At 39.5% G+C, this 27,542-nt stretch overlaps 1 protein-coding gene across 1 annotated transcript; it reads left to right on the plus strand.

Moving 5' to 3' along the window:
* The first annotated feature begins 2,238 nt into the window (after positions 1 to 2,238).
* il12rb2 (interleukin 12 receptor, beta 2a) lies at positions 2,239 to 25,407 on the plus strand. The gene is made up of 8 exons (XM_028810985.2): positions 2,239 to 2,462; positions 2,856 to 3,044; positions 3,689 to 3,787; positions 3,875 to 4,030; positions 12,385 to 12,525; positions 15,496 to 15,586; positions 21,651 to 21,750; positions 24,932 to 25,407. Exons 2-8 carry the CDS (start codon positions 2,936 to 2,938, stop codon positions 25,391 to 25,393), a joined length of 1,158 nt encoding a protein of 385 aa, XP_028666818.2. The 5' UTR covers positions 2,239 to 2,462; positions 2,856 to 2,935; the 3' UTR covers positions 25,394 to 25,407.
* The last annotated feature ends 2,135 nt before the right edge of the window (positions 25,408 to 27,542 follow it).

Below are 27,542 nucleotides of genomic sequence, written 5' to 3' on the forward strand. Positions count from 1 at the left end.
ATGATTCAGTTTCAGGGCCTTTTAATTTTGATACCTCCGCTTTTAAAATGTTAATGCAAATGTATGACATGATGGGGAACAAATGCGTACAGAATCCATCAGTATGTAGAGCCCTTTAAATTAACCATTGTGAATTGAATGTGTTGTAATCTTGCTTGCTTTGTGATGATGATTTCTAGGAATTGTTCTCCATTAAATAAATTCTCATATATGTGAAAGTGACAGTGTTGTCATAAACTAGTAAGGACTCGGTCTAATTAGAAATGTATTTGGATCAAAGTTCAATTTGGCAATGCTGTAGCGAGCTCATACAACTGATCTGCATCATTTTCATTTTGAAGTGAAACATTTCTTATTTGATTATTTGACTTGCAATAAGCTGCAGGAACCTGGAATTGATCATACACAAAGAATATACCGTATAATCACCAGTAACGGCGTACTGCACGATAACGTGCCGTGAATACACTTGACTTTTAGTTTTCATACTCTTTCTCTGTACGTTTAGCATTTGTTTGTTGCTTCCTGAGCAGCTCTTGTTTTCTCCACCCTCGCGGCCTGCTTCTTCTCTTCTTTTGTCGGCATCTTTTCGCGTTAAAACTGATTTTAAGTCAGTGTTTGTGTTGCAATTACTTAGTACGTTTTTCTTAATTTTTCACTTAAGCTGGCAGCTAAGTCTTCAATGTGCCTCAAGAATGTTTTAAGATATGAAGAGGTAAGGGAAGTGACGGCGAAGGTGGTTGGGATGAGAGTGTGCGCCGCATGGCCACCCTACTGGCCGCTGCCGAGAGTTGTTTCTACAATAAAATAAAAATAAAAAGAGTAATAAAAAAAATCCTCACCTGAAACCGAACAGTAGAGGTCACATAGTATATGTGTACATAATTTTAAGGTCAATAGTTCAAACGGTTTGCGAGCGACAGGTGATTTAAAATCCTGGACAGACAAATGGACGGCCACAGTAGCATATTATATAAGAAGATAATATTGTTTTTTTACATTTAAAATAAAGATATAAAGTCTAGCCAAAAACATCTTAATGGCCATAAGTTAACACAGTTTAGTATGAAACAGGTTTGCAGCAACCTGATTCGACATTAAACAACTGCAATATTTTAAATGACTAATAAACCAACAAATTTGTAACGAGTCTTAACATTTAGTTTTAGTTGCTAGGTGTGCTTAACCTTAGGCATACATTAAGCTGCTTTCTCTGTTTGGTTAAACCAAGTACTGAATATGCTGTATAAAGTCACATTTTACACATTAAAAGCAACAGCATATATTTTCTGTGAAGCAAGACTGATCACATTCTGTGATTTTTCTCTTTAATCTATGTGTAAATCTTTCTAAAATTAATGTTATCAGCTCTATTGATCAAATTACATTTTTTCTTTCTTGATACACACCCTGTAGGCTTGTAAACTAACTTACCTTGTATAGATGTGGGACTACTGTTTTTCCTAAGGGGTATATACGTGCAGCATAAAGAGTAAAAGTGGAATAAAATGATCAGTTCTTCCAGCTGTCCAGTGCAAACTTCTTTCAAATTAAAATACTAATGAAAACTATTCATGGTTAACTGTTTTGTTTGTTAGTGTGGGGATAAATGTTATAAATATTATGTAATATACTTTTCCTAGATGTTGTGGAAATTATTTTTTTATACTTACTGCTTTGACAGGAAAATGAAAAGGTAGCCTTTAACAATAAAAATGTAGTGTGAAAGTCTCGCTATAAGAAACAGTTTCGGTTTTCGAGAAAAATGACTGAAAACGTTTCAGACCTAGTGATCATTTCCATCCTCATATGTAGTTTGAGAGAAGAGCTTGTGAAGTTCAATAGGATAATGTAATGGGATCTTGTGCTTGGCTTCCTTACCCTGTCTTCTTGTGTTGTGTTTCTAATGCTGTCTCCATATTCCCTTGTTTTTTATACAATTGAAATCCCTCGAATGGAACTTTGATGAGAAAGCTTACACAACACTTTCAACGTTTGTGATGAGGAAAACCCCCACCCCTTTACCTTAAACAGAATTTTAGTTGACAGTGTTGAAGTTTTCCTACTGTGTATTTCATTTGTTCTCATGTGTAGGAAGAGGGCCTGCCTAGGTAATCTAAAATCAACATCATTAAACACAATGTGCGAATTTGACAGGTTATTTTATGTAACTATGTATATAGCTTTTAATTTTAGCTTTCATATAACACTTTTTTTAATATAGACTAATTAGAGAATATGTGGCACTACTTTACAGAACCTAAGTGAAACCGAATCAAGAGGCTTTATCTTATATTACGAAGTGGAGCTTCAGATACAAAGCAAAACTGATGATGTGAAAAATGTCACAAAAAACAATTATAAAATCAATATTCCAAAACCATCTGGAAGTATTTTGCTGTCTGCTATCAACTCTAAAGGAAAGTCTCCGGCAGCAATCATTTCTTTACCAATAAACACAGGTAGTAAATAATGTAATTCACAAATCTCTTAACAGTTTCTAAGAATATTAATTATCTGATAAATGTAAGACATCAATGTTGATTCTGTTTAACTGTGATTTCAAAAAGGCTAGTTTTTAATCATACTGATACTTTATGAATTGTATTATATTTAATTTTTTAGAAAGTGATTGATTTCCTTAATATAAAAATATGAGGACTGTATAAACTTTGTTTATAGTGCTGTTTTGAACTTGGTGTACAAGTTACAAACCTGCTGTTTACAAAACCTGTTTAGAACATTTAAAAAACACATTTGTGCAGTACAGTATTCTTACATACATTTTTTTACCTTTCTTGATATTTTGTTGAGCTACAGTAAGTGATGTGGTGTTTTGGTTGGTATATTTTCAGGTTTTCCTCCTCCACAGACAGTAACCTGTAAGCCTAACATCAACAGTATTTCAGTATTTTGGAATCCACCAGAGAAAGAAATGACTCCATTGCAAAGCTATGTTGTGTCATGGACTCCGCATAGCCGAAAAAAACGTGATCTCAACTGGATCCGACTCGCAAAAGACAAACTGTCACTGAATATATCAGGTATAAATATGAATTATGCTGTGATATTTTGTTAATTTTATGCATACAAGTCTTGTTTATATTTTAGACATTAGTATATTAACAATGTGTAAATTAAGGGAAAGTGCATTTAAAACTGAAGCCTGTTGTGGGAATCTGGAACAAACTACTGAGACAGAGAGTTGAAACAGAAACCTTGAGAACCTTTAAGAAGAATCTGGATGAGATATTGGGAGAGCTAAGACTATCAGCTAAAAAAAATTGGGCCTGATGGACTGAATGGTCTCCTCTTGTTTGTCACATTTCTTATAACAAAATTCTGCATTGTAATGTATGAAATTCACATTATCCTAAAATATTTGCATTTTAGAACAAAAAGTTGAAACATGTTGAACAGAGATGTGCGTGATTTTTGCCATTTTGCAGAACAAACGTGTTCCCTTTGACTCTGTTCTCAGTAACTACTTTGATAAGATCAGGATATCAAGAGCAAATGTGTTTAAGTTGATTTTTTTGAAACATGAAAACATTTAGAGCAGCTAAGTTCTTGAGTCTTTTTAATCATAGATTTAGGACTAAACACAAATATTAAATCTCTGTGTTACTCTTGCTTTTGAAGAAATAATTTACAGTATTGCTTTATTTATTAATGTTTGTATTCACAGAAATCCATCCTAATGTTTGTTACAAAATCACTGTATTTGCACTTTATGACCAAGGAATTGGAATAGCTGGTTTTATACAGGCAATTTCTACTCAATCAGGTAAAAAGTAACATCTGTATTTGACCAGACTGATATTTATGAAGGCCCTTTTTATCTCAGTTTATCTCCATTCTTTGTTCTTTACAGTTCCTACAGCAGCCCCTAAAATAGAAGTCAAACATTTCAACAGAACCAGCATAATTGTAATTTGGAAAGCCATTCTTGTTGAGCATCAAAAAGGATGTGTAAGCTACAATGTTTATGTTGATAGACTTGATAAAGTCTCACAGCCTTTAAAATATGGTAAAGAAATTATTTAAACATTCATTTTTTTTGAAAAGTTCTTGCTTGAATCCTTCAGATTTGATTCCATAATGTATTATGCATTTCATTACAAACCTAGTAAATTGTTACTACTGGTGCTGCCAAACCCAACCATCCATTTTGTAAGGTGATTATCCAGTTCAGTGTGAGCAAACTGCAACTCTGTATTTAAATGTGTGGCTTTAAAAATGTATAAATAATTGTAGACAAATGTGACAAGTTCTAGTGGTGATGCTGTGTTACTATATTTTTGTTATATTATTAATATTTGACCATAAAGTGTGGGAAAATCCAAATGATCAGTAATAGTGATTCTTTGTTATCACTACTGCCCAGGGTCGTACAGTAATTAAAAAGATGCCTGTCCCTGACTTCAGAAAGCTTAAAAAAATATGACAATGACTCCAACTCTAGCTTTAGGACATGTCAAGTTTCCAACTGTAGTTTTATAGAAGATATTATTATTCAAATGGGTTGGTAATGATTAATTTGTAGTATTGTAAATCACAATGCACACCAGAATTTGTGTGAATAAGGGTGCTAGTTAATAAAAATGTGCATTTGAGTTGTACACTGGGGCTCACCATAAAATGTATGGTGCAGGACCTTTATTTACATGCCAACAAGAATTAGCAGTTAGCATTGAGAAATGGAAGGATAACACGTTGCCTATAATATGCAACAGAGCTCCAGTAAAAACAAAACTCATTATGAAAACTCCTGTTTGGTTTTACTTTCAGAAGAAAGTATGCAGGCTATGTGAGCCATTGTAATACTTACTGGCCAAAGCGAAAGGTGTTTCATTAGAAGCAAAATGTTGAACTTGTGTGTGAGCTCTTTTGCACATGGTAATGGTATTGTGCAGCTTGTTTAAAGCTATTCAATGCAGCATATATCAAAGTATAACCAGGCATATTATATTTCTGTTCATAAAAACAATAGAAGCTTTGTTGTAATTTCATTCTGAGCATCTCTGAAATGTAGAAGCAATTGTATAAGAAACACTTCAATGAGTCTTTGACTAATACACGTCTTACTACATGGGATGCAATTTCCCTAAACAAAAGAGGAACTTGCTGTTTCAAGCCAAACTAGCGCTTTCACTAAATTAAAACGTGCGTTTGTGTCAAAAGTACATACCTACACTGTGCATCTTAAGTTTGTTATGGTTATCCCCAAATAAAATCTAAGTAACCCATGTGTTGTCATGTACAAAAATGGCACACTTCTTGGCTTTTTCCAAGAAGTATAAAGAAGGCACTTACCTTGCTGCTGTTTTTTATTGTAAAGCTGCTTAGAGCAGATAGTCCTGTGTAAAGTCTTAGCTGCCATCGTGTCCATTTCATTCAAATAAAAATCGTCTGGTATCAGATTTTAAATTATTTTTATTATTCGTAAGATCAGACACAGCTCATTGGAAAACAGGGCAGCAGATGGGAGAAATCGGAATATTTGTGGAAACTGGCTTAAAAATAGCTCCGCACTCACCTGTGATATCCATATAACATATGCACTGGCGCTCAAGGTCACACTATGACTTTATTTGCATCTTTTGTTTGTGCTGCATAGCTTATATCATGTACAATAACCTTGTGCATCTTTATATTATTATATAAATAAATATTTATATTTGCAGATGGCATATCAGTGTGTTTTTATTAGTGTTAACCAGTAAAAACTGGACAGATGCCACTGTTGGAGTTTTATTTCTCCTGCAGAACACCCGATTATTAAAGCACTTTAGACTCAAGTCCTGGACTCCATCAAAACAATTGGTGTCTCCACAACTCCGACCTGAAATGCACAGCCCGGTAGCAGCCGCACAGGTTCAGAGTCATAGATTTGAATCCCAGTGTTGGCACTGTCTGTAATGATACAACAAACGTTTACCAGGTACTCTAGTATCCTGCCACTTCCTAAAGCGCAGTGTGAAAGGTAGATTATGCCATCTACTTACCATAAATGGCATTCAGACTGTTTTCTGGTATTTTATTTTTCCATTTTCAATTTATTTTATTTGCCAAACATCTACAAATTAAAATAATACATAACGTGAAAGGGTGTCGTGGGAATGAAGATGTCAGTGCTACTGTCTCACAGCTCATTGAAACTGCATTCAGTTTCCTGGCTTTCACTGTCTCCCTGCGTACTTGTACATGCACATCATCAAAATGCGTATGCTAAGGCGACTTGCAACTCTAAACTGAACTGTGTGTGTAAATATGTTTTGCAATGACTGGTACCCCATTCAGGGTTGGTTCATGGCCTGTACCCAGTGCTGCTGGAATACATCCTGTACTGTGAAACCCTGAATTATAGTTTAGAAAAATGAATACAGTAAAGCTACAACACAAGCTAACATTCAGAAAAGACATTGAAAATGTTAAGTAAATTATAATGCAACTACTTAACTAAGGCTAGTTAGCAACAGAGAAAGCAAAGCTTCCCTCTAAACAGATTTGACATGATCTGCACCTCCATGGATATTTTCCAACGTGCTACAGTGTAGGCTGTTGTTATAATTTTGGTGGAAGGTTTCATGGTGGGTGTGCAACTAGTAAAGTTAATGCCTCCTCACATGCACTCCAATGTCAGAAGACCGTTCTTGTTGAAAGTAGGAATGCTATGCACCATTACTAGGTACCAAGAAGAGAATGTCGGTTGCAAAGGCTTAGTACCTGTCATAATTAATGTCATAACTAATTAAAAGCAATATAAACAGTAGTTCTGTAGCATGTGTAGAGCCTGTTTTGAATGATGACATTGACAGACTATGGTAGTAGTGTCTTCTGCAAATATAATAATGGAATTGGAACTGTGTCTGCTCCCCTTTTTGCTTTTGTCCTGCTTTTTCTAATTGTTTTAACAGTGCCTCCCCAATTAAAGTGTAATTCTATTACAGTTGTTTACCATATGTTTGCTATTGTGTCTGTTGTATAATTGGTCTTTAGAGTCCATTATTTGTTAGGTAGCACAATGACAAGCTGTCATCATTAGTAGCCAAAAGCACAAGGCACTGTGCTGGAATTAAAATGTTCATAAGACAGAAAAATGAAGAGGGCTATTGAATTGAGGAAAATGTTGTTTTTTCTACATAATAATTTCATACATGCACTGTGGATCTGCAAATAGCTAATTAAATGAGAAACCTGATTTTCAATGCAAACTGTTCTCATGTAAATAAGCAATTTAAATGTTACCATGCTTTATTCTTAGGAACCAGAATATTATTTAACCTCAAATTACTTGTAGCAGCTCCTTTCAGAAAGCCTAGCACTCTGAGAGGCTGGGTTAGCTGCATAAGTCATCAGCTTAATAAAAATTTAATTTTCTATATTAGATATCTGTGCAATAATGTATTATAACTGTACATTTATATTACATGTCTTCGTAGAACAGACTGAAATTAATAAAAAATAAAGAAAAAGAAACATTTTATAACTCCCTGAAACTCTTGTAAAAAGATATTACAGTAATGAAATAAAAACTGAGAAGTGCAGGATACCTCATATAAAATGGAACATATTTTTTTGTTTCAAACGTTAATTGCAGTCTTCTATACATATTTGCTAACATAGGGCACTTGCTTTCATGGTTTCCATGTCTTACTCCTCCTCTATTCCTAAAAAAGCATCTCTGGCTTGACTTATATTTCATAAATATTTTCACTAGTTATGTGCACTGCTGTAATGCCCTTGCCTCCCTTCTGTTTTTGACATTTCTACCATTTATTGACTTTGTCAGAAAAAACAGACTTCTGCCTGTAATAACGCACACATTGAGTAATGGTTAAAACAGCATGGATAGCTACTTTTTTCTTAACTCAAGAACTATAAGATATTTGCTCAGTGCAGTCCATATAAACTGTTATTCTATGAGTGATATGTGCTTCAATGGAAAAATTAGTGTTATTCTTAATTAAACATGAAAGCCCTGAACCACAAAAAATAGTACAGTAGCATGTTAGACTGAGGTGTGAACTTAAAATTTTCCCTGTATGTTGCATAAGACTTGCCCCCCATCTAGTTCGGTTCCTGCCTTGCTCAATATGCTTCCATGAAAGACTCCCACCACCATCACCCTTAATTTAAATATGCAGATTCAGAAAATCCATCCATCCATCCATTTTCCAACCCGCTGAATCCGAACACAGGGTCACGGGGGTCTGCTGGAGCCAATCCCAGCCAACACAGGGCACAAGGCAGGAACCAATCCCGGGCAGGGTGCCAACCCACCGCAGGACACACACAAACACACCCACACACCAAGCACACACTAGGGCCAATTTAGAATCGCCAATCCACCTAACCTGCATGTCTTTGGACTGTGGGAGGAAACCGGAGCGCCCGGAGGAAACCCACGCAGACACGGGGAGAACATGCAAACTCCACGCAGGGAGGACCCGGGAAGCGAACCCAGGTCCCCAGATCTCCCAACTGCGAGGCAGCAGCGCTACCCACTGCGCCACCGTGCCGCCCAGATTCAGAAAATTCATGCATAAATTAACCATGAAGTAAAAGGAAAAGTCATCTATTGAAAGTTAGTGTTTTTATATATATATATATGAAGTAAGTATATTTATAAGGAGGAAGTTATCCTTGAAATTCTGAGAAAATGCTACATCTTGTGATTGTAATCTGTCATCTGGAGTGTAGATGTTAATAAGCCTTTGTAAGTTTAAAAAAAAAAAAATTAACTACTGACCACTTTACAGTATATTTATATTTAAAGAGGAAGGTTTTAAAATTGATTCTAATGGAAGACCAGTGTAGAAAATTAATAACTAGATTTATATGGTCATGGTAATAATACATTGTTGTGTAATTCTAGATATCATGAAAAAGAACAATTTGAACAACCTGACAGTAAACATTAAGTCAATTATACTTGATTTAAGTTAACAAATTACATTTTTATATCTTGCATATTTCATAAAGCACTTGAGTTTTTCAGTTACATTTCCAAAGATGAGAATTTAGGGATTGGATATTGTTAAAGTGACACAATAAAAAGTTACTTTGATCGTCACAGTGCCTCCTGTGGGATACTGATTATGTTCAAGTCCTTACAACCTTTCTATTTGCAAAATCATCATCCACTAACTAAACTTCTGGGTTTTTTTCCAAACTTGTGATTCGTCAGGAACGTGTTCATTTTTTTTTTTAATTAGATAGATAGATAGATAGATAGATAGATAGATAGATAGATAGATAGATAGATAGATAGATAGATAGATAGATAGATAGATAGATAGATAGATAGATACTTTATTAATCCCAATAGCATTCAGTCTCAGTCTTTGAAAGTGTTAAAATCTGTTCAGTAAAAATCAGTCAGAGTTCACATGCTTAGCCTGCAGTTTGCAACTTACTGCAAGAAATAAAAGCATGTGGTGAGACCCCTAAGTCATTTTAAGTAAGCAAACATATCAGATTTGTACCGTAATTTAAAACAATTTGAAACAACCTCTTTCCTCGAACCTCGAACCTCTTTCCTAAACAGTGGATGTTAAGAAGGAAATATTTTAAAATGCTTTGATGTGAAAAATGTAGTTTGCATCTAAAGCTTATACAGTATATGCAGCAGATTATTAAAACGGACACGCTGGTTATAGTTGCAGCTTTAATTTAAACCTCTAGATATTGTCTAGAGTGCAGTTTTAATTTGAACTAGTAGAATAAAGCAACTTTTGAACTCTCTTAACAGGGAAAAAGGGTAAAACATAGAGGAAAAGTTACGACAGGACCATATAATAATAATAAGTTACATTTATTGAGAGCCTTTCACAAACCCAAGGTCGCTTTACATACATCCATCCATCCATTTTCCAACCTGCTAAATCCAAACACAGGGTCACGGGAGTCTGCTGGAGCCAATCCCAGCCAACACAAGGCGCAAGGCAGGAACAAATCCCGGGCAGGGCGCCAACCCACCGCAGGCTTTACATACAGAGTAAAAAAATAAAAAATTACACAGATGACAAAAGTTTGTAGAAGAGGAAGACTAAGGAAGAGGAAGAGGGTTGAGGGGCTATAGCACTGATGGACCTGCCTGCCAGGGTGGAGAGTCTGGTGCATGGGACAGTAGGGAGATTACTGCTTGAGGACCTGAGAGAGCGACAAGGAGTGTAAGGAGCTAGTAGCTGAGGGAGGTAGAGGGGGGCAAGGTTATGTAGGGCTTTGAAGGTGAGAAGCGGAATCTTGAATTTACAGTAATCCTTGATGGAACCGGCAACCAGTGAAGCTGGGAGAGAACAGGGGAGATGTGAGCAAAACACTTTGTGTGGGTGAGGACTCTGGTTGTGGAGTTCTGAATATACTGTAGCTTCTGTATAGATTTTGCAGGGAGGCCAATGAAGAGGGAATTACAGTAATAAATATGAGACATTATGAAACAATGAACCAGAGTTTGAGCATTAGACAAGGACAGAAATGGACGGAGGTGGGTCAATGTTACGGATATGATAGAATTTTGGAAAGAGACCTAATGTGTAGTTGAAAGTTAAGTGATGAATCAAACAAAACACCAAGATTTCTAACAACAGGAGCAGGTTTGACAAGTAGACCATCAACAGAAATAGAGAAATTGGAAGCCTTAGAAAGCTGGGATTTTGGACCTACCAGTAACACTTCAGTTTTATTGGCATTAAGTTTGAGAAAGTTATTTTCCATCCATAGCATAAGATCAGTGATGCATTCAGTGAGTGTGCTGGGAGGTGAATCTGTAGGGGAGTCTGTACTAAGATAGAAATGTATATCATCTGCATTACAGTGGAAGTTAAGGCCATGTCCGCGAATAATCTGACCCAAAGGAAGGATATAAAGTAGAAAAAGTAATGGCCAAAGGAGTGAACCCTGAGGGACACCATGCGACGCAAGTGAGGTGGAGGATTTATATCGGCCGAGTGTGACAAACTGTTGCCTATTAGAAAGATATGATGTGAGCCATTGAAGGGCTAAGCCAGAGATGCCTACAGCAGAGAGACGTGACAGGAGGATTTCATGGTTAACAGTGTCAAATGCTGCACTTAAGTGAAGAAGGAGGAGAATATTAAGGGAATCGCAATCTGCAGACCGGAGAAGATCATTGACTACATGGAGAAGTGCTGTCTCAGTGCTGTGCTGTGTGTGAAAACCAGTCTGAAAAGGCTTATAGTGTGTATTATCTAGAAGAAAAGCATGGAGTTGTGTAGCAACCATGCGTTCCGTCACCTTAGCTAAAAAAGGGAGATTAGAGATAGGCCTGTAACTGGAGAGAAAGGAAAGATCCAGGTCAGGTTTTTTAAGGATTGGGGTAACTGCAGCAGTGTTGAGGGCAGTAGGGACAGAACCTGAAATGAAACATGTATTTACCAATGAGGCAATAGGAATACTAATTATGGATGAGCATGTCTTAAGCAGAGAAGTGGGGTAGGATCAAGCAGACAGGAGGAGGCATTAGACTTATTAGTAAGTTCAGAGATGGCAAGAGAGTCAAAAGGTGAGAAACCAGCGAGTCTTGATGATGGAGATGGCAGATCAGAATGAGTGAGTGACTGTGGTGTGGAGGGGAAACTGTGATAGATTTGATCAATTTTGGTATTAAAGAAATGTAAGAAAGCCTGACACAGTTCAGCTGTATTGGTGCATGCTAGAGGAGGGGGATGCAGGAGTTTATTAACAATTCTAAAAAGAGTTCTAGGCCTAGACTTAGCACCATTTATGAGAGAGGAATAATAGTTGGAGCGAGCAGTGTTAAGGGCATCCCTATATTTAAGTATATATACCATCTGCAATTTAAAACAAATTAGTGTAGACTTCATTTCTGACTTGGTTGTTCAATTTAAGTTCAATATAATATACTCTTACTTCAGGAAAGCATTTTAACTGCAGTGCCAGGATACAAATTTTAATATTCCAAACAATGGGAAAGTATGTGACGAGCACTTCCATTCCAGCATAAACAAGTGTATAGCTTATAGATTCACAAGTATATAGTTTGGGGTAAATGGTGATCCAGATGTCAGTGTCTACCTTTTGAAATTGAAGTCTCTTGTCTGTACTGATCCATGAATTACACTTTAGTCAAAATGGCGCTACTGTTTCATGCTGACTGCCATGGTGACTAAAGGGACAAAAGATAAATCGTAAATTGTTAAATGTACTAAACAAGGCTTTAGTTCAAATTCAACAAGAGCAATTTCTACCTTTATTTATTCACAGACATCTGTTAACAAGTTAATCTGTCAACAAATTCAGTCTACTTGATGTTCTTTAGTAGTTGCACTAATTCAAGAATTTTGCAGTGATTTAGTAAAAGAACATTATACCAAATTTGACTTATTTTTGTTTCAGGTTCAATAAACTGTTCAAAGAATGAATTCATTGTTAAAGACTTGGAACAAGGTTTACATTACCAGGTTTGGATGACTGCTTCTATGGGAACTGCCGAGGGACAACGTAGCGAGAAGAAAACTATTTTTTTAAATAAGGAAGGTATGTTGTCCAATGATGAGCTACTTGTTTGAAAGGAGAATTAAATAGTATTAGTTACGGCATTTCAGAATTATCAGTCTCAATTCAAATTTGCTGGATAAATGAACACAATGTATTTAATGTTCAGTAGTTCTGTGCAGGCAAATGGTAGCACAGTAGTCAGCACAGCTACCATCCACGGGTTTCCTTTCACATGCTTGTTAGGTTGAGTGGCATCTCCAAATTGATACATCCAACTGTCCCCTGTGATGTACTGGAGTCTGGTCTGGGCTGGTATCAGCCTTACATGAAATATAACTGGGATGGGCTCTGGATGTCTGGAATTAGCTCCAGATGTTACTGTGGTGTGGTGCCATGGGGGCATGGTGTCTTAACCAAAAGGTTCCTGATTTGATGACTGTGGTCTCAAATTGGGTTATTTAATATGTATTTGTTACAACTGTTTTAAAAAAGGTAAGTATAATTTTAATTTATCCATATCTTCTAAGTGTCATGTTCCACAAATCATAATTTAAATAATAAAGTGAATGGGTGTCTCCAATTTCTTGTGTTAAACTTCAGTTTTACTTATCTATGATATCATTGACGAGAACAATCGGGATTCCTCTGCTTTATTATTCTCAGTGCAAAGACATAGCAAGTCTTTAAAGGTATAATTTGTCATTCAATATCCAAGAAAAGTTTTAATAAACTTAATGTTGTCAGGATTTTTAAGAGTTTAACACAAAGCAGTTTAGTTAGCTCAAATATGCTCAAAATATCAAGGGACAATCTGCCAAGACAATAGACAAGGAGGATTTTCAATACTAGAAGCAATAAATTATTAGCTGGCCAAAAAATGCATATTACTGACAAAAAATTGGGCAAAAAGATGGGTGCAAGAAGATTTGAATCCAGGACAATAGGTCTATGGTGGCGCAGTGGTAACGTTGCCGCCTCACAGTAAGGAGACATGGATTCACTTCTCGGGTCCTCCCTGCGTTTGCATGTTCTCCCCATGTCTGCGTGGATTTACTCTGGGTGCTCCGGTTTCCTCCCACAGTCCAAAGACATGCAGGTTAGGTGCATTGGCGAGTCGAAATTGTCCATAGTGTGTGCTTGGTGTGTAGTGTGTGTGTGTGTGTGTGTGTGTGTGTGCGCCCTGTGGTGGGCTGGCGCCCTGCCCTGGGTTTGTTCCTATCTTGCGCCCTGTGTTGGCTGGGATTGGCTCCAGCAGACCCCCGTGACCCTGTGTTAGGATATAGCAGGTTGGAAAATGACTGACTGACTGAATGACTCACAATGGGTCTATGACACAACAGTACTATCCACATTTTGTCTTGTCTTATATCAGTTTGCTCCAAGGTTCTGTAAATTTAAAATGTTTTGAGTAGATTAGAAAAAGGTCAGATTGTTGTGTCAAATCAGCTTCAGAGAAAATATACCAACACAGAAATATTAAGATGAATTATGATAAATATAAACATGTTTGTGCTCTTTTTGTTCAGAATTTAGCTTGTGCATTAAAAATTCTTTGGTCTACACTGTTGTATAAATGTGATATACTGTACTCAAACTATCACTGTGAACATTAGTCTTTTTATTACAAGTGCATTGAAGTTGTGTTATGACTTAACTAGTGAACTGGTTTAAAGTGTAACTGATATTGTATCTCAGTTTCTAGTAGTAAATCTTCCATAATATTTGAATTCACATACAGTAATCCCTCACCTATCGCGGGGGTTACGTTCCAGAGCCCCCCGCGATAGGTGAAAATCCGCGAAGTAGCGACCTATATTTATTTTATTATTTATACATATTTTAAGGCTTTATAAACCCTTCCCACACTCTTATAAACCTTTCTCACTCTCTTGTTAACCTTTCCCACGCTCTTATAAACACTTCCTATGCTCTTAAACAGTTTCTACATTCTTAAACACCGCAGACCAACACTGCACACTGCCTGCACGCAGCGATCAGACGTCGATGTGTCTGCACTCGCTTTGTGAAGGGGGGCAGCTGAACTCACGCTGAGCAGAAATGGACTTTGTGCTGCTTCTGCCAAAATGCCTGCTTGTCGCTCTGCGCGTTCGGAAGGAGGAGTGTGTGTGTGTGTGTGGGTGTGTGAGAGCTGAACGCACCTTCGCTCAAACCCCCCCTCCCCGGAAGCGCAGTATGCTCCTGCCACTTCGCATTGTCAAGGGGGTGGGGAGCTGAATGAATGCTAAGGAGAAGTGGACTTTGTGCTGGCTTTGTGCTGCTTGTCGCTCTGCGTGTCAATAATTTAAAAGCCTGTACATCACCAATTTTCCTGTCTCACTGTCTTGTCTTGCCTGAAGTTAAAATGTTTTATAATAGTGAGATGTTACTCATATCCTTAGCCCGACATCCACATATCATATGTGTTAACAAAGTGTGTTTTATAAGTTTGCATGTGTTTAAAGCATGTGGGATGGGTATTTTAAGGCTTAAACTATAAAAATGTTTATTTGTATGGTCTTTCTATATCGCGGATTTTCTCCTGTTGCTGATGGGTCTGGAACATAACTTCCGCAATAGGCGGGCAATCACTTGTATTTAAAAACCTGCGAAGTTGTGAATCCGCGAAAAGTGAACCGCGAAGTAGCGAGGGATTACTGTATATGGGATTTCTAGGTCATACTGGGGAAACACATCTGTTAAGCAACATGACAGGTTGATAATAATAATTCTTTACATTTATATAGCACTTTTCTCACTACTCAAAGCGCTTAGCAATTGCAGGTTAAGGGCCTAGCTCAAGGGCCCAACAGAGCAGAGTCCCTATTGGCATTTACGGGATTCGAACCAGCAACCATCCAATTGCCAGTGCAGATCCCTAGCCTCAGAGCCACCACTCCGCCTTGATAACAAAGATACACACAAATACAGTTTTTAGTTTTGGAAGACATTGCATTTGAGGATACCAATGTTATAAATACAATTAAAACTGATAATGTGTTTGTCTTTCAGAAAAATATGATCAGTTGATCATGCAAGCCTCTGGGATTGTCATTGTGTGTTTGCTGCTCTGTGTATGTTCTACAATACTAGACAGACAAAGGTAAGAAGGTTCCATCTTGCTATAATGCAAGTATACTGAAAAACTGCTTTTAAAACCAAACAAGGCAATTTAAAAGACGGCACATAGCAATTAGCAGAAAGTCATGATATAACTGGCCAGCACTCCATCAAGATATACTAACTGGTGAGAAACTGTAAGGAAAAAAATATCTAAACCTTTCACATGATAATGTAGCAGAGGATTGAAGAAGTTCAAAACAAGCGACTTAAGGAGCACAAAGAAATGTCTTCTTTTTCTGTCCAGGTAGACTAGGATACTGCATATTGCAACCAATGTTTGAGCTAGATTTTTTTATTTTCAGTATAATAAAACATGGTATTTTTATTGTAAAATCTGAGTTTTCCAGTTGCAGTATAAATGTTTTTAAAATTCCTGTATCTGTGCAACTTGTGCAAAAATTACAGGTATTTTAAAGTGGGTCAAGCATGCATGATTTAAAACACAGCTTTGTTATAAATTTCCATGGTACATGAACATAGTGCAGTTCCCTTAGCTGTCACGTAGGACAAACCCTTTAGTCCAGGGAGCCCTTGGCTTCCAGTGCTGATATCCTTTTGTTAATGTTGTGAAGAGCTCTTAACGCAGAACTGCTGATGCAGTCTTATCATGAGATCCTTTAATCTACTCTATCTTCAGCATTTTCTGTATTGCTTTTGTGCCTTGCCTAAAAACGTTCCAACAATAAAAACGTTTAAATGTTTTTAGAGGTTGATTCCTGTAGGTCATGTTGCATATTTTGTATTTATAACTAACTAGAGCTTGTGCTAAAAATGTGACAAATAGACTTAACACTATACAGTACTGAATTACAGTAATTAAGCAAAGTCAGCTCTGCATGTATATAAGCAAAGTAATGGCCCTACTTTACTATGCATAGGGTGGTATATGGAACAAAATGGAGAAACCATGATGCTTGCTAGCCAAGTTAATATCCATCCATCCATCCATTTTCCAACCCGCTGAATCCAAACACAGGGTCATGGGGTTCTGCTGGAGCCAATTCCAGCCAACACAGGGCACAAGGCAGGAACCAATCCCGGGCAGGGTGCCAACCCACCGCAGGACACACACAAACACACCCACACACCAAGCACACACTAGGGCCAATTTAGAATCGCCAATCCACCTAACCAGCATGTCTTTGGACTGTGGGAGGAAACCCAAGTTAATATACAAGTAAATAATGCAGACCTTTTACACTGCTCTTCGAGAATGTTTTATGATTAACATCGACTGGCCCTTACAGTGGAGACGGATTGTTCTCCATAGAGAGATCTATGAGCCTGAGACTAATCTAACATCAACAGACTGTACTATTGCTCATTTCATATGCGAATGGTAACTTGTTTTTTTCAGTACCCTATGTAGATTTTAATAGAAAAAATATATAAATGTGGATAGGTATGTATTTGATTAAATTTGTATGACCTCACTCCCAATTGTACTGAGTCCGACTAAAGACAAAATTGTAATATCTTGTCAACAACCTCAAATGTTGTAGTGCTGCCATCTAGTGGAATGTCTGTGAAATGATACAATAACTAAGGAAGGAGACCTTTTTTACTCTTTAGTACAATTTAAACATTAATTAATTTACCACAGTAAAAGTCGCAAATGTAAACAACACTTCCACTGAAACCATAGACACCAAGAAGGGAGAAAAACTGAAAAGGCTGAGTAATGTCAAATCAAGAAAAATCAAAAGTAATGTAAGAGCGTGAAATGACCTGAAAATTAATGCTATGCTATATTCTTAACCCCTGATTTCATACATGGAGAGATCAATGGAACTTTTATATTACTACTGTATGTAGAACATTCCAGAGTCAGGGTATGCGATACTTAATTACACTATTTCTTCTTTCAGTCACAGAAATACCCTTTCAGAATGGGATGACAGTCTACCAGAAATTTACAACCCCAACAAAACTGAGCAGGCAGTGTGCTATACTGGCTAGGGCATTTGTATTTACTTCAGAAGACCGCTCATCAGTCCTCACCTCCTACTTGGTATTTGACCCCGGGACTGTCACTTTACATGCTTCACATATATTAACATCCAATTTACATCCATCCATCCTCTTCCGCTTATCCGAGGTCGGGTTGCGGGGGCAGCAGCTTGAGCAGAGAAGCCCAGACTTCCCTCTCTCTGGCCACTTCTTCTAGCTCATCCAGGGGAATCCTGAGACGTTACCAGGCCAGCCAAGAGACATAGTCCCTCCAGCATGTCCTGGGGCCTCCTCTCGGTTAGACATACCCGAAACACCTCACCAGGGAGGCGTCCAGGAGGCATCCTAATCAGATGCCCGAGCCACCTCATCTGACTCCTCTCGATGCGGAGGAGCAGCAGCTCTACTCTGAGCTCCTCCCAGATGACCGAGCTTCTCACCCTATCTTTAAGGGTAAGCCCAGAAACCCTGTGGAGGAAACTCATTTCAGCCACTTGTATTTGCGATCTCGTTCTTTCGGTCACTACCCATAGTTCATGACCATAGGTGAGGGTAGGAACGTAAATCGACTGGTAAATTGAGAGCTTTGCCTTATGGCTCAGCTCCTTTTTCACCATGACAGACTGACGCAGAGCCCGCATCACTGCGGATGCCACACTGATCCGCCTGTCAAACTCCCACTCTATTATTCCCTCACTCGTGAACAAGACCCCAAGATACTTGAACTCCTCCACTTGGGGCAGGATCTCGCTCCCAACTCTGAGAGTGCACTTCACCCTTTTCCAGCTGAGGACCATGGTCTCGGATTTGGAGGTGCTGATTCCCATCCCAGCCGCTTCACACTCAGCTGCGAACCGATCCAGACAGAGCTGAAGATCACGGCCTGATGAAGCAAACAGGACAACATCATCTACAAAAAGCAGTAACCCAATCCTGAGCCCACCAAACCGGACCCCCTCAACACCCTGGCTGCGCCTAGAAATTCTGTCCATAAAAGTTACAGTATGAACAGAATCGGAGACAAAGGGCAGCCCTGGCGGAGTCCAACACTCACCGGAAACAGGTTCGACTTACAGCCGGCAATGCGGACCAAGCTCTGACACCAGTTGTACAGGGACCGAACAGCCCTTATCAGGAGATACCCCATACTCCCGGAGCACCCCCCACAGGATTCCCCGAGGGACACGGTTGAACGCTTTTTCCAAGTCGACAAAACAGATGTAGACTGGTTAGGCAAACTCCCATGCACCCTCCAGGACCCTGCTAAGGGTGTAGAGCTGGTCCACTGCGACCAGGATGAAAACCACACTGTTCCTCCTGAATCAGAGGTTCAACTATCTGACGGACCCTCCTCTCCAGGACTCCTGAATAGACTTTTCCAGGGAGGCTGAGGAGTTTGATCCCTCTGTAGTTGGAACACATCCTGCGGTTCCCCTTCTTAAAGAGGGAGACCACCACCCTGGTCTGCCAATCTGGAGGCACTGTCCCCGATGTCCATGTGATGTTGCAGAGGCGTGTCAACCAAGACAGTCCTACAACATCCAGAGCCTTGAGGAACTCCGGGCGTATCTCATCCACCCCCGGGGCCCTGCCACCAAGGAGTTTTTTGACCACCTCCGTGACTTCAGTTCCAGAGATGGGGAAGCCCACCTCCGAGTCCCCAGGCTCTGCTTCCTCATTGGAAGACATGTTAGTGGGATTGAGGAGGTCTTCGAAGTATTCCCCCCACTGACCCACAACGTCCTGAGTCGAGGTCAGCAGTGCACCATCCCCACTATATACAGTGCACTGCTTCCCCCTCCTGAGACGCCGGATGGTGGACCAGAATCTCCTCAAAGCCGTTCTCCATGGCCTCCCGAAACTCCTCCCATGCCTGAGTTTTTGCCTCTGCAACCACCAAAGCCGCATTCCGCTTGGCCTGCCGGTACCTGTTAGCTGCCTCTGGAGTCCCATAGGACAAAAGGGTCCTGTAGGACTCCTTCTTCAGCTTGACGGCATCCCTCACCGCTGGTGTCCACCAACGGGTTTGGGGATTGTCACCACGACAGGCACTGACCACCTTACGGCCACAGCTCTGGTCAGCCGCCTCAACAATAGAGGCACGGAACATGGTCCATTCAAGCTCAATGTCCCCCACCTCCCTCAGGACGTGGTCTAAGTTCTGCCGGAGGTGGGAGTTGAAGCTACTTCTGCCAGGTGCACATATGGACACCCCTATGCCTAAACATGATGTTCGTTATGAACAATCCGTGGCGAGCACAGAAGTCCAATAGCAAAACACCACTCGGGTTCAGATCGGGGGAGGCGCATTCCTCCCAATCACGCCCTTCCAGGTCTCACTGTCATTGCCCATGTGAGCATTGAAGTCTCCCAGCAGAATGAGGGAGTCCCCAGCAGGTGCACCCTCTAGCACCCCCTGCAGGGACTCCAAAAAGGGTGGGTACTCCAGACTGATGTTCGGCGCATACTCGCAAACAACAGTTAGGACCTGCCCCCCCCCACCTGAAGGCGGAGGGAGACTACCCTCACGTCTACTGTGGTGAACCCCAATGAACAGGCTCCAAGTCGGAGCAATAAGTATGCCCACACACGCTCGGCGCCTCTCACCGGGGGCAACTCCAGAGTGGTAGAGAGTCCAGCCCCTCTCAAGGAGATTGGTTCCACAGTCCACGCTGTCCATCGAAGTGAGCCCGACTATATCTAGCCGGTACCTCTCAACCTCACGAACTAGCTCAGGCTCCATCCCCTTCAGAGAGGTGACATTCCACGTCCCAAGAGCCAGCTTCTGTAGCCGAGGATCAGACCGCCAAGGTCCCTGCCTTCAGCCACCACCCAACTCACACTGCACCCAACCTCCTTGGCCCCTCCTACAGGTGGTGAGCCCATGGGAAGGGGTACCCACGTTGCCTCTTGGGGCTGTGCCCGGCTGAGCCGCATGGGTGCAGGCCTGGCACCAGAAGGGAGCCTTGGTGATCTGTGTCCGGGCAAGGGAAAACACCATCCAATGTTTGTATGCATCATAGGAGGTTTTCTGAACCGCTCTATGTCACGTCCCTCGCATAGGACCATTTTGCCTTGGGTGACCATAGCAGGGGCATAAAGCCCCTGACAACAGGGCTCCTAGGATCATTGGGACATGCAAACCCCTCCACCACGATAAGGTGGCGGCCCGAGGAGGAGGCAAATTTACATGTTTGACTTATTCTTGAAAAATATGTTTGAACTATATTTTAGTTGTGATTAATTTGCTATTGTAGTAACATATACAGACATTTTACTGAGAACGTCTTGCACACAACTGCTTGTATTGCGTATTAGTGTTCTGTGTTCTTTTTTTTTTCTTCAAAATAGACATGTGACATTAAATAGGATGTCCTATGACTGCACCTGTACCTGTAGCTCCTATGTCAACAAAAAAATGGCAAAATAGTTTACTTTAGCAAAAATACAATATTCAGACAGAACATGACCACATTTTAAATATTAAAATATGTGTGTGTCAGGCAGAGAGCAAGCACCTCAGCATCTCAAGCTAAAAATACTTTTTTTGAAAATCATATTTCAGCTGTCAGTAATGCTGCCGATAACATTGATTTGACTTATTTTCATCTAGCTATTCATCCAATAATATGGAAATTTCCAAAGGTTTAACAAACTATTTTTCATACCTAGAAACTAAAGCTGTGTCAGCATTTTTTTTCCTGCCATACAGCTAATGCAGCATGGATTCGCTGAAGCACCCTCAAGACTAGATTATTTGCTTTTGATAAGAATTTTGTATTCTGTTACATATATATTGTTTTTTAATCAATTTTTTTAATGATTTCATAAAATAGTATTTGTTTTTTTATTTTAACTTGTCTTCATAAATGAATAGAGAGCAGTCAGTTTGGAGGGCGCTATGCAAAATTAAATAAATAATTGAAATATATAACAACCTTTTAATTAAAATCAGTTTTAAAAAAAATTGTATATATGTTTGTTTTATTTTAATAATCCTAGAAAAGATCAGTTTTTCAGCAATGCAATGAATAATGTATCATAAAGATCAAAGGGATGAGTGAATAAAGGCTGTTGACGCTGTTCCTTTTTAGGATAATGAGATGGTGTTCTGTGTTGCTGCCTCAGTGGTTTACTTACCATGTGCCCGATCCTGCCAACTGTAAGTGGGCACAGGAATTTTCTTCCAACAAGGTAAGAGCAGGGTGGATTCTCTATTTGTATAAACACATTTAGATTTCACCAGCTGATGATTGAAAGATGTTTTATTTTTGTTTACACCGCTTTCTTAATGAGAGTTCATTCTGGAAGAATGTTAAAATAAATATACTTTGCCTTAGCTGAACATGAATAGAAGATCTTTACAAACTCTTTTGCATCCTTCATTTAAATTCTTTTCAGTTACCATATAATTATTAATAAATTGATAAGTTTGTTTGCAACTACAAGATAAAATTAACTGAATGAAAGGTACATTCTAATAATGTGTTATATTTTGAAGTTAATCTAGTTACAGTCAAATCAACAAAATTAATCATGCAAGACTTGCAGGCACAAAGGCAAACCTTTTATTTCTACATTCATTTACCGTATATACTTGCGTATAAGTCGGTCTTGAAACACAAAAAAACGATTGTAAAATCAGACCCGGACTTATATGGCCGTTCAAAAATATACTTCATTTTTTTTTTTTTAACATCTTCTTGCCTCCTCTAGTCTCTCATCAGTTTCTCAGATACATCAAATTTTGTTGCAGCAGCGCAGTTACCAATTTCTTTCACTACTTCAACGACATTTAATTTAAAACCAGCTTCATATTTTCTTCTAATCGAATGCTCCTTCATAGATAAGGGGTGCTCTTACGATAAAGTTGTATGAGGGTGTGAGATACACAAATCAGTGCAAACGTTGCTTCAGAATAGTTTGGGTATTACCGTGTGGTCACGTGGGCACAATAGAGAGACAGAGGTGTTAGGAGCGCACGCTAATACAGCGCATTGCCGCACCCACATAGAAAAAAAGGCCGTGTGCCCCGTGGTTCTCTCTCAGGTGGGCGTTAGCGTATCATAATCTCTTGGACCAATAGCGTGAGTTTTCCGCATTCGACTTATACGACCGACATTATAAAATACCAGAAATTATACAGTAAAATCAAGTCCCGACTTATCCACGAGTATATTGGGCTGATGCCTTTATCCAAGGAGGCTAATAACATTTATGATACAATTGGTTCCAATTCTTTTGGCTTTTCCAATTGGAGCACAGGCAGGTCAAGTGACTTTCTTAGGGTTACACAGCATCAATAGCAGGGTTTAAGGTCCAAAGCCTTAACCAGCACACCAAACCACACAACACAACACTGCCTTTTATCTCATTGTGTGACCTGATCTTGTTACTCACCTCATCTCCAAGAGAATGTCTGACTGCAATGCATTCATCAAGTAGTTGCTTACTGTTAGAGCACCACACTAATTTGCAAAAGGCAATTTATATACAGTAATCCCTCCCCCATCGCGGGGGTTGCGTTCCAGAGCCACCCGCGAAATAAGAAAATCCGCGAAGTAGAAACCATATGTTTATATGGTTATTTTTATATTGTCATGTTTGGGTCACAGATTTGCGCAGAAACACAGGAGGTTGTAGAGAGACAGGAACGTTATTCAAACACTGCAAACAAACATTTGTCTCTTTTTCAAAAGTTTAAACTGTGCTCCATGACAAGACAGAGATGACAGTTCAGTCTCACAATTAAAAAAATGCAAACATATCTTCCTCTTCAAAGGAACAAACAAATCAATAGGGCTGTTTGGCTTGTAAGTATGCGAAGCACCGCGGCACAAAGCTGTTGAAGGCGGCAGCTCACACCCCCTCCGTCAGGAGCAGAGAGAGAGAGAGAGAGAGAGAGACACAGAGTCAAAAATCAATACGTGCCCTTTGAGCTTTTAAGTATGCGAAGCACCGTGCAGCATACTTAAAAGCTGCACACAGAAGGTAGCAACGTGAAGATAATCTTTCAGCATTTTTAGACGAGAGTCGTATCGTCTAGGTGTGCGAACAGCCCCCCTGCTCACACCCCCTACGTCAGGATCACAGATAGTCAGCGCAAGAGAGAGAGAAAGAAAAGTAAGTTGGGTAGCTTCTCAGCCATCTGCCAATAGCGTCCCTTGTATGAAATCAACTGGGCAAACCAACTGAGGAAGCATGTACCAGAAATTAAAAGACCTATTATCCGCAGAAATCCACGAACCAGCAAAAAATCCGCGATATATATTTAAATATGCTTACATATAAAATCCGCGATGGAGTGAAGCCGCGAAAGGTGAAGCACGATATAGCGAGGGATTACTGTATAACTAACCTATGCACATACTTTTTACAAAGTTTTCAGTGATGATTATTACATAGGGTGGCACAGTGGGTAGCGCTGCTGCATCGCAGTAAGGAGACCTGGGTTCGCTTCCCGGGTCCTCCCTGCGTGGAGTTTGCATGTTCTCCCCATGTCTGTGTGAGTTTCTGGGTGCTCCAGTTTCCTCCCACGGTTCAAAGACATGCAGGTTAGGTGTATTGGCGATCCTAAATTGTCCCTAGTGTGTGTGTGTGTGTGTGTGCCCTGCGGTGGGTTGGCGCCCTGCCCGGGGTTTGTTTCCTGCCTTGCGCCATGTGTTGGCTGGGATTGGCTCCAGCAGACCCCTGTGACCCTGTGTTAGGATATAGCGGGTTGGATAATGGATGGATGGATTATTAATTTTAGATGAAACAATAGCCAGTTTAAATGTTCTTTGTGAAACTCTGTTCTTTTTTTCTGACAGTTATAACAGTTTTCGTCTATTTTTAATTATCTTTCTTTGAATAATTCTCCTTTGTCCATTCGTTAACATTTTTTAAATAACATTCTTTTGTAAATCTGAAAAGGCTTGGTCCCTTTGGCACAGGAAAATACTGATCACAATAACAGCTCAAATATACAAAGCACTCTGAGTGCAAGGAACTGGCAATGCTTTTCTAGATTTGGCTGATGGGGCAGTAACTATAATCACTTTGCGTAACGTTTCATCTTGTATTGTTAAAAACCTACAGATTGTCTTTAGTTTTGGACTTGTTCACATTTGTTTATTAACGTGTAAAGGCAGGCAGTGTGGTGGTTAAGGTTTTGGACATCAAACGCTGAGGTTGTGGGTTCATATCCTGCTACTGTCACTGTGTGACCCTGAGCAAGGCACTTCACCTGCCTGTGTCCAACTGGAAAACCAAAAAAAATGGAGCCAGTTGTATCATAAATGTTATTAAGTTGCCTCGGATAAAGATTTTAGCCAAATACGTAAATGTAAAAAGATCAAAAAACTAATATATATGTGATGCTTTTTATTTCAATCAGGATCAAAAGAAGTTTGTTCACAGCCCACAAAAAAATGACTCGCTGTCGAGCTGGGAAGAACCGGAAACATTTGAAATTGAAGAGGTTTTAGAGAATAATGAATCAATGTGGGATTCTACTCATGAAAATACAGCTAATGATGAAGGTAACGCAAGGCTGGATCTGTTACCAACTTGCAGGCCAGAGGATCTGATAATATATAAACACCAGTTGCCTAGTCCATATATTCGAAACATGTCACAAGAGACCGAAATCAGCAGCGATGCCCCAGAGTTCTGTGATGTGGATTACATATCATCAAATCTGCTACATATGGAATCATCTCAAGAGGAAAGCAGCGGATTTATGGAAGATTCCTTTTCACCTTTCCCATGCAGTCCATTTAGTGAACCTCTTATTTTGTTTGGTGGAAAACTCACCTTAGACGCAGTGAAAATCGACTGTAACTCCTTTTTAGACTGAAGTTCACCATTTATCAGGCTATGGAAAAATATACATATATATACTGGGGGCTCTGCCCCCTGCTCGCTTCGCTCGCCAACCCCGATGTGGGCACTATGCACTAGCCACTTCTCGGCTCTGCCGCTCATGTATGGGGAAGCAGATGTACAATTTAAACAGATTGTTATTTTTATGGTAATTGTTACATATGCATAATAGACCTAACTATTTTACGTTACAGCGAGTAATTAGTCAGTGTAATGTATAACTGCCCGTGAGTGAATGTCGTCTCTTTCCCTCTAATAAATAAACTGACTTTTTCAATGTTTGTCTCTGTGATTTGTTAATTGTCATAGCAAAAACTATTCTAACAGGAAACTGTAAACGTTTTAATACGAATGGCATGTCAAGATCTCCTGTGGTGTCTCATGTTATCCCCTGAAGATGTACTCCATTACCTTTCTAGTCACCTGTTAAAATTTTATATGTCAGAATTGTTCGACGAATTTTGAATACAACTAATCTTATCCTATTGCACAGCCCATCACTTAGACATAAATTACACAATAACATTACGATACATCCTTCTTTCTACAGTAATTCAGCTGGTGGAAGACGCAACGGTGTTAACGGTTGTAGATATTCTTCATGATATTGTAAGTTGATGTTTTCATCTTCCGCACCATCACCACCAACTGTTTCAGCAGAGTCTATTGATAAGCATTTAATCAATTTGCTGTGTAACCGATCAGCAATTTTCGCGTAAATTTGTTTGACTTCATCGTTTTCCGGTGCTAGGATTGTCCGTGTACTCATTTCTTCTGTTGATAACCCTTCGGGATGAAATTCTTCAATAAGATTTGGACATAATATGTTGTCTTTTATTGGAAACTTTATAAGAGCCGAGAGCACAGGAACTGTGTCTGACAAAATCATTCACACAAATGAGAGGTGAGAGGACTGTGGGCCGTTAACCGGAAATGGGTGAGAGGAGGGCGGGACTTGGGAGAATTTCTTGACAATAGTCTTGTCCCAAGAGTTTTTTTTATAATACATAGTATATACACACACATACACATATATATACAGTACATATAGTGGACCCTTGACTTACGAACTCAATTCGTTCGCGAGGGCTGGTTGTAACTCAAGTTGGTTGTAAGTCAAGACTATTTTTCCCATAAGAAATAATGGAAATACTCATAATGCGTTCCGAACCTCCCACAGCAACACTTACTTAACCTTTTCATAATAAAAAAGGGTTGTATAATGTGCATAATTTACCAAAACACCAATAATGTTTCTAATGTACTAACCAAAAAGTTATAAAAAGTGCCTAGCCTACCAGAAACAACAATTTCATACCGTACTCACCATTTAATTTGACATCTTTCGGCTGCAGGAAGGGAGGAGGAGGAGAATGAAATGGAAGGTGGTTACTGTTCGGAAGGAGCCTCCTTATACAAATCTTTTCTTTGTAAAATTGTCGAGATGGTGAATTTCGACATGCTGTACATATTAGTGAGATTGGTCACACGTACGCCACTCTCATATTTCCGCACAATTTCCCTCTTTGTTTCGATTGTGATCGCTTTCTTTACCTTTGTTACCTTGTCTTCCTTCCTTAGCAATTATCGAAAAAAATTATATAAATCACTGCACTGACCGAAATTACGTCCACAAACACATGTATCTGGGCTCCGACTGACGCTTAGAAACGCTCTCGGCTGTTTGTTTACAATCACACAAGTGGATACACGTGACCGCATTCAGGTCGTAACGCAAGATGCTGGTCATAATTAAATACAAAAATTTTGGCCGTAAATCAAGTTGTTTGCATGTCAAGCCGGTCGTATATCAAGGGTCGACTGTATATATATGTGTGTGTGTGTATAAGTATAGTCAGAAACTCAACTTAAAGTCATGGAAAGGTTTGGGGCAGCTACCCGTATAATTGATTTCCTGGCTGTAAAGTTGAGTAAGTAATTACAGCACTGCTGTGCACAAAACTGAGCCCAAAACAGAACTGAGGGAATAGGGAAAAGGTGCAGGCTTTTAAAGGGGAAGACAGGAAGTGAGATCATAAGGGTCGGGCTCATGAAGGTCTTCAGCCATAGGTTCAAGCCCAGACGTGATGTCAAGAGAGCCAGGTGAAATCTCCCGTGAATGG

The sequence above is a fragment of the Erpetoichthys calabaricus genome, chromosome 10 (genome assembly GCF_900747795.2).
Source record: "Erpetoichthys calabaricus chromosome 10, fErpCal1.3, whole genome shotgun sequence".
Lineage (NCBI taxonomy): Eukaryota > Metazoa > Chordata > Cladistia > Polypteriformes > Polypteridae > Erpetoichthys > Erpetoichthys calabaricus.